At 42.3% G+C, this 8524-nt stretch overlaps 1 protein-coding gene across 1 annotated transcript in view; it reads right to left on the bottom strand.

The window, feature by feature from the left end:
- The window catches only part of LOC109968074 (protein enabled homolog), a 111089-nt gene that overhangs the window by 48157 nt on the left and 54408 nt on the right, over nucleotides 1–8524 (bottom strand). Inside the window, 1 exon segment of the mRNA XM_020614081.1 lies at nucleotides 8334–8406. Coding sequence (XP_020469737.1) covers nucleotides 8334–8406 — 73 coding nt within the window.

Raw genomic sequence — 8524 nt, 5'->3', positions numbered from 1 at the left:
CAGATATCAATATACCTGCGTGTTTCTTCATACACCTGAGGGTCCAGTGACCCCTTCATACTCTCCTTGTCTCAGCATACTGGTCCTCGGCGTGCTGGTCATGGGTCCTGGATTCTGCTTCCGAGGTCGGGTCACTAGTCGGTCATACCGCAGGAACGCGATGTCTCCCCTCGCCCTGGCCTCCCTTAACATCGGCATCAACTCCCTTCTTCTCTTCCTCACAGACTCGGTGTAATCTTCATTTATATAATTATTAGATCCTTTAAGCTTCTTTGCTTGTTGCAGTATGTGTGCCTTATCTTTCTCTTTCATCAACTTTACCATCACCACCCTCGGACCACGATCAGAAGGTTTCCCGACTCTGTGAGCCCGCTCCATCTCAATTTCTTGATGAATTTGCAGTTTATTCTTTAGAATGTCCTTCATTTTACATTCCGCTCCAGCTGTCTCCTTGATTCCCTCAAAGATCAAGTTTTTTCGCTTGGACTGTGCTTCCAAATACTCCATTTTATCCGTTATAGCTATTAAACTCTCACAAGCTTTGTAGATGTCATCCCTTGTCTCCTTGGTTTGTATTTTCTGTTCACCCATGGCGGCTTTAATCACATCCACCTCTCGCTGGGTAAACTGCAAACTTGTTTTTATCTCCTGTATTTCTCTGGTCATGTCGTCGAGTCTCTTGTTGTTTGTCTCCATAAGTAGTTGCACAAAGCCTTTGAAGTTTTCCTGCTGTTGTTTCATCAGCACGATGTACATCTGTTTCTGCTGATCCAGAATGTCTGTTACTTGCGCCGCTCTGTGATACTCTTCTTCTGCCTCCATATCCTCATTCGCTTCTGATTTATTAGCTCTTTTCCCTCTTGGAGGCATTTTAATAGTTGTAGAATTTGTTCAAAGACTTGAAAGTGTAGAAGATGTGAAAAATCATAGAACAGACAAGAGGAGCAGTAAAGACGTCTGCTCTCGCTTGCAACCCGGAAAACATTGCTTTGAGAATAAAGGTAGCTTGGTATTGAAGGCTCTGATGTTTGTGAACATTTCGTGCACAAACTGATCTTTCCCTTGTAGCTTCACGTTCAGCTCATTCATGTGTGTCAGTATGTCCCCAGCAAAAGCTAAATCACAAAGCCAATCTGTGTCACTAAACTCAGGGAAATCGTCAGCTTTCTCAAGTAGCTCCAAAAATGAGCTAATCTCCTGTTTGAGCTCCCACACTCATTGTCATACTTTCCCCAAACTTAAATGATAAATGGTCTTATACTTGTATAGCGCCTTTCTACGCTTTTACAGCACACTCAAAGCGCTTTCACATTATTTGGCCATTCACCCATTCGCACTCCCGAGCTGGTAATCGAACCGCTAATCCTCCGGTTAGGAAACGACCCGCTCTACCTCCTGAGCCACGGCTTATTGTTGTCCTCTTTCACCCTCTCCTGGATTCTTTTGAGCAGCCTGACATTTTTTTCCAGTCAGATTTGGCGATCCATCTGTGGTTACGTTGGCAAGCGTACTCCAAGGTAGCTTTTGCCTCTCGATGACCCCCGACACTGAGTCATGCAAGTCTTCTCCCTGCGTTTTCCTCTTTAGGGATTCCATGGCCATTCCATGGTTATCTCAAAATTGTCATTAATCCCTCTGATAAAAATTAAAAGCTGAGCGGTGTCCTTTATGTCATTACTTTCTCCAGTGGCAAGGAATATAATGTAAATGACTCCGCTTTTTTGTTTAGCTTGCTAGCTAAGTCTTCGTCAATTAGCTCAACACGGCGAATCACTGTCCTGCATGATAAGCTATTTTTTCAAATTTGTTCTTGCTCTCAGGACACAAGATACCTGCTATCTCTACCATGTACTCTTTGAGAAACTCCCCTTCGGAGAAAGGCTTGCTGGTCTTTGCTAAATTGAATGCCAGCAAATAGCCTGCCTTGATGCTTGATTCTTGGATGGCAGTTTGTTGGATAAAGGTGTTTTGCTGAGCCTGCAAACTAGCTGCCAGCCTTTGAGCAGTAGCCTTCCGTTCTTGCGTTGACTGGTTAGCATAATTAGCATGCTTGGTAGAAAAGTGATGGCTGATGTTAATAATAATAAAACTTTATTTCTATAGCACTTTACAACTCCAGCAGAGCCCAAAGTGCTTCACAGCAGAACATGTATAACTGCTAAGAAAACACTACTAAAACAATAAAACTCAAACAAAATAAAACACTGAATTTTAATACAGTAAAAAATTTCCATATCAGAATACAACTAGAATAAAACAACAAGTTAAAAATGTGTCTTCGGAGGGGGTAAGACGGGTTAAACACCAAAGGCCTGTCTAAAAAGGTAGGTTTTTAGAGTTGACTTAAAAATCACCAGCTCAGTTATGGACCGTAGCTCTAGCGGTAGAGAATTTCAGAGTCTGGGGCCATACACAGCAAAAGAGTGGTTGCCCCATTTTTTTGTACTGAGACTGTGGGCCAATCAAGGACTGATGTTCTGAGGAGCGCAGAGCTCTGTGTGGAACATAAATAGACAGAAGAGCAGACAGGTATGGAGGAGTGAGGCCATTTATAGACTTAAATACAAATAGTAGCACCTTGAAGTCAATTCTAAACTGTACTGGCAACCAACTTAGCGAGAGAAGAACGGGGGTGATGTGAGCGTACCTGGGGGTGTTAGACAATAGTCGAGCCGCAGCATTCTGGACCAGTTGAAGCTTCCGGAGAAGAGACTTGGTACTGGCAACCAACTTAGCGAGAGAAGAACGGGGGTGATGTGAGCGTACCTGGGGGTGTTAGACAATAGTCGAGCCGCAGCATTCTGGACCAGTTGAAGCTTCCGGAGAAGAGACTTGGAGATTCCCACATAGAGGGCATTACAGTAGTCAAGTCGCGAGGTGATAAAAGCATGGATAGCTTTTTCTAAGTCTTTGTGCGATAAGAAGGGCTTTATCTTCATTAGGAGTCTCAGGTGAAAAAAGCTAGATTTAACCATGGACCTGATCTGCTTATCGAAATTTAGGTCGCTGTCAGATATAAAGCCAAGATTTTTCATGGTATCCGTGAATGAAGGGGTTGAAGGACCTATGGTCGATACAACAGTGGCTGGATTGGAGCTAAAAACAATGTATTCAGTCTTGCTCTCATTTAGATGAAGGAGGTTCTGTGACAACCACTGTTTGACATCGCAAATCCAATTATGCAGCGGGGCATAGAATCGCATTGTATCAATGGCATGTAAATTTGAACATCATCTGCATAAAAGTGAAAATGAACATTATGTCTTGATATGATTGAACAAAGTGGTGACATACGTATATAAAGAAAAGAGTAACGGGGCCAGAATCGAGCCTTGGGGGACGCCTGAGGTAAGAGGGGCTATGGTCGAGGAAGAATCATCAATAATGACAGAAAAGGTTCTGTTGGACAGGAAAGAGCTAAACCAGTTTAGATCCATGCCTCTTAGGCCGACAAGGTGTTCCAATTGGGAGAGCAAAACCGCATGGTTGACGGTGTCAAAGGCTGCTGATAGATCTAGAAGAACTAGAATAACTGGGTGTTTGCAATCAAGGGCCATAGTAATCTCATTATGGACCTTCAGTAATGCAGACTCAGTGCTGTGACGGGGCCTAAAACCTGACTGAAACTTATTAACAAGATCCAGACGATCCAGGTGAGACTGCAACTGGGTAAGGATGAGTTGTATTCTTTTAAAACCGCAACGGTTTCTTGGCAAATAAGACATACAGCCTTTGACTGGACTTCAGTAAAAAAAATATTTAGTTGTCCATTCCTTATTGAGCTCTCAGCACTCACTGTCGACTTTTCTTTTCTTTGGCCCACTCATTGTTGCAGATTGGTTCAGAATAGTAGCAGAGTAATAACTAAGTAGCCCTGGCTCCACAAAATAAAGTCAATGTATCACTGCGCCTAATGCGCCACCTGGTGGAACGCCAGGCATTACAGGACAAGGTCAAATGAATGCAGTCATAATTATGATATGATTTGATTTGGGCAATCCTGTACCAATCTTCGGCGGGCTGGATTAAAAGGACCAACAGGCCCTATGTGGCCCATGGGCCCTAGTTTGCCCACCCCTGGTCTACAGGCATTCACTCCTTCCACTCTTAAAACCTCCCAAAATGAAATACTGTCTACTTGTGTATATGGTTGGTCTTGGACTCACTTTATTAACAGTGTTGGTCTGACCATCATCATGTAAAGTTCATCAAATTATTTTTGCCTAAAATGAGTGCAGGTGACTGACAGTGAGCAGGATTCTCAAAAGCCGTAACTCAAAAGATATTAAAAAGCATAATCTGGAAAACATTTCAAAATACTACTGTGTTACTGTAGTAAAACTACTGTGTAAGGTCTTCACTGGCCCCCATATTTGTGACATATATATATTTTTCTGTCGTACACAGACAGTGCGTTTCTACCTGACAACTAGAAAACACACCTGCTACTCATTTTTCCCTTAAAGTACATGAGACAGACAAGCTTAGCTTCACAATGACATTTTGAAATTCAATGCAAAAACATTTTGATAATGTTATTACAAACAATAAAAAAATGATACTTCGCCTGTTTCATTTTGTTGATATCACTTTTTATTTGATATTGCATTATTCATTCAGGCTTTACTGTGCTAAAATAGGAAATAATGTCTGAATGGGTAGGAGCCCAGATGGACCATGTGGACCTAGTCTGGTCAGGTTCAAGTCCAAATGCACAGCATCTACACACACTCCATGCGTCATGCTTCCCACTAACATAAGAGCCCAACCTCGCTATCAAAGCTAAACTAACATCTGGTTTTACAGAGGTGTGTATGTGATCATATCTAAAACTGCAACTATAATAGGAGAAGCTGCAGATGTGCAACATGTGTTCATGACAATGCACATGTTGCTGTAAGCAGACGCTGGTGTTTTCATCCGCTCATAAACCTACACACACATTCACACCCTTTTCCTCTACCACTTCTCCATGCTCACTTTCATTCAAGACGATGCAACACATTTCCACTCTCTCCCGCCACACAATCCCTCGCTCCCACGCGCCACACAGCTATTTATACCACAGCCAATTATTTCCAGCTCACGTCTTTTGAATCTCAGGGTTGAACCCTGCATTTCTGAGCTAGGGGGTTTATCTGCAATCTTTCCCTCAGCTGCCCCGAGTTAATTCAGATGTGAATATTTCTATTGATCAGCCTTGAAGCGACTCTCTCTTTTTATCTGTCGATGTGTCAGTGAAAAGGAGGATTAAAGAAGAGGCGGAGGAAGTATAGATGAATGAGGACTTGGAGGATAGACAAAGAAAGAAAAGAAGGTGCACACCATGTTTTGCTGCCATTTACACAGTTTCAGGGGTACTGATTCAAGTGTGTGAGCATTCTGGAGGCTGTGGTTTATGCTGCTGTTGAACTGCACTACATTATACAGAGGTGTTTCTGTTATTTAGCCTAGCCTCATTGATAAACATGGAGCGGACTCTAGGTGGTTAATACAACAACTTATAGGTCAGCTCAAATCATTTACACTACAAATCACAATCCTTGCTTTGAAGAGGGCTTATGTTTAAAAGTTTGGATAAAAGAAAAACAATTAACAGATTTTAGAGTGCAGATGCTTTTCTCAGTCTGTAAACTGCCAATAAAACAGCAGCCAATCTGAGTGGATTACTCACAGTGGTGTGCTGATGAGATGTTACAAACATTATGGCAGGGAATGTTTATGGTCCAACAGCCCTTCCACAGTATGTTTCCATTTAAAGAGGCAGAAGGCTTGATATGAGAGTGCAGCACCGCTTCATTTCTAAACTGCTCTCCTCACTCCCCCATCACCCTCCTCACTTTATCATCCCATTCTCGCTCTGTTCTACACATCCTTCACTTGCTCTCCCAGCAGACTGATACTGTCCTCTGTATCAGCAGATGACCTCAGTCACTGATCCATTCACTGCCCGCCTGTTATCCACTGCTAAAAACAGGACATGATCGGAACCGGAACTGGGAGAGAAGGAAAAGCATGGGGAAGAAAAGAAAGACAAATGAAGCCAGACAGAAGCAAAATGAGAACGCTAAAGGGGAAAGGAAGAAACTGGAAAAAGAAAGAACAGGGGAGGGAGAATAGGCTGGCAGCCATATCCAGGCTCTGTCAGATTCTCCAACATTCCTGGCAGATTCCAGTCCACCTCAAACAGAACCACTGAGTCACACCTGAAGAATGCTGTAATGCTTGTGTGCATGTACGTCTGGCATTAACACACAAACTGTGGGGACTCAAACTTTCTTGAGGGGACCATATGCTAGTCTACAATGTTGCAACGATGAATTATCATCTTAGGCGTGACAGAAACCTCAAAAAAGTGAGGTGTACATATGTTCTAGTACTTCTATGCAGAAGCAACTCAGTTTATACACGTCTCTCAAATTCTCGCTTGCTAGACTTTTTTTTTTCTAACAAAATAGTGTTACGTGATAGTTTAAGGATTTCCTTGAATGAGCATATAATCCAGGCCACTGCGCGTTCATGTGAATTTGCCTGACAACCACCAGTGCCATTTTAAAAGTGTAATTTTTTGACTGTGCCTGGTTTTGTGGAAATATTTTACCTCCTGCTGCTGCACTGTGACCAGAGGATGTGGAGAAAAATACAGGGTCTGAGGTTACTGCATGTCTGGGAATGTTCCTGTACAGGGACTTGCGGTTTTATCTGACTGGGTCTAACCTACAAGCAGCCGGCCAGTGAAGCGGTTAGTGATCAGTTAATCAACGCTAAATTCCCCCTGGAGCACAGTACCTGTTTGTTTTAACTGCTTGCGACCAGTGTGTCTGCCACATGTGATGTGTTGCTGGTTAACGACCCATGATGTTATTGTTTGAGCTGCGCTACCTGTTGGAATTAGTTTCACTACTTTGGGGCTGTATGTGGTCATGTGGGGGAAGACACAGTGAGCACTGGTTAGATTTACTGATCTTGGAGCTACTTGAAAGGGAGTGATGTTAAAATCCCACTACTCGGTGGGATTTAACGGTAAGTAAAAAAATAAAAAAAAAACCAAAACACACACATTGCATGTCTGTTAATGCCTTGTTTCTGTAATGTTAGAGACAATTGTTGTAAAGCTGGAACAGTTACTATGTCTGCATTATGCCAGTTAAAATATGGGGTTTTTCAATTACCCACTTTGTTTAGTGTTACAAATCTCTTTTCATCGGTACATATACCTTTGTTTACCTATCTATGAAGGAGAAACTCAAATTAATTAATGCCGTTGCGGTTTGTTGTGGTGTCCACTTTCGTAACAACACCGGCAGCATGAGTTGTGCACGTTCACAAACTATCCTCTCGTTTTTAGAAGAGGCTCTTTGGTTTTATCATTCTGAAATAATTATAGACTATTTGGAGTTATGAGGGGTGCCAAGATAATCTATAGGTACCCAAGATTAAACATTAAATGGCTGGAACCAAGCAAAATGAGCAGCCATGGGGGCTTTAAGATTTGGGTTAGTCGCCAGGAAATTGGTGGAAGTCAATGTACAATAAAGTCCAAAACAAGGAACCGTGTCTACACAAAAGGCATAGTGTGAGCAGCAGCAGCAGCTCCAGTGCTCTGTCTGTCTACCCAGGATTAAGTGTAGGTCACCTGTGTTTAGGAAGCGCTCGGCGCCCAATACACAAAAGGCTTGATATGATACGTGGCTATGTGCATAAAATTTTGGAAAATATACTTGAAGCATAAATATAAGCTTCAGGTTGTAGCGTTTACTGGGCAAAACACGAGCAGTTACAAAACCAGTGTACAGCTGGACCAAAGCAGCTTTTGTTTAGACAAGCTATTACTGTATGTTTGATTACTTTTTCTATATCAGCATGAATGTGTGGCTGATGATGGCGTTCACACAGGTAGGACAGAGCCCAGGGGGTACTGTTCAAGATGCCCACATCAACAAATCACACTTCAAACATAAGAGCACCAAAAAACAGGTGCACACACACACACACAGAGCCAGAGGCAGTCAGTTGAAAGTCTGGTGACAAAGCTCGTTATTTAATAAACAGTACATTTACTATCTGAATGCTTTAGTCAAACGTATACGTTATATAATGCAACTAAACATTATTTTGATTCCCGATTACTTTGCCAATATTTTTTCTGTTAAATGTCTATGCTGACAGATAGATGGTGAAAAAAAATTATAACTGAGGAAAAAAATAAAAATTAAGCAAATGTAGTGTAAATAGGTGAGATGGGGGTGCAACAAAAAATTGTGCCTCACAGGGTAAACAGACTAGTTCTCTTGTATTCCAGAAACAAAGCTGAGGTCTTTAGTGGTCCTTACCTTCTCTGCAGGTCTATCTCCTCTGGTGTAGGGCCATTCTGAACCTGGGGGGCCTGTCGGGGCAATGTGGGGCCTACAGGGGGCATCACACACAGAGAGCTCTCATTAGACATAAAACTGGCATCATCGTCATTTGGATTGACACACAACTCCCTGTGTACTATTTTACTGAGCCAAAAATAGATACACAT

Source organism: Monopterus albus, unplaced genomic scaffold (genome assembly GCF_001952655.1).
Source record: "Monopterus albus unplaced genomic scaffold, M_albus_1.0 scaffold142.1, whole genome shotgun sequence".
Classification (NCBI taxonomy): domain Eukaryota; kingdom Metazoa; phylum Chordata; class Actinopteri; order Synbranchiformes; family Synbranchidae; genus Monopterus; species Monopterus albus.
Note: the sequence above shows the minus strand (reverse complement) of the source record. Positions and strands in the feature narration are given on the sequence as shown.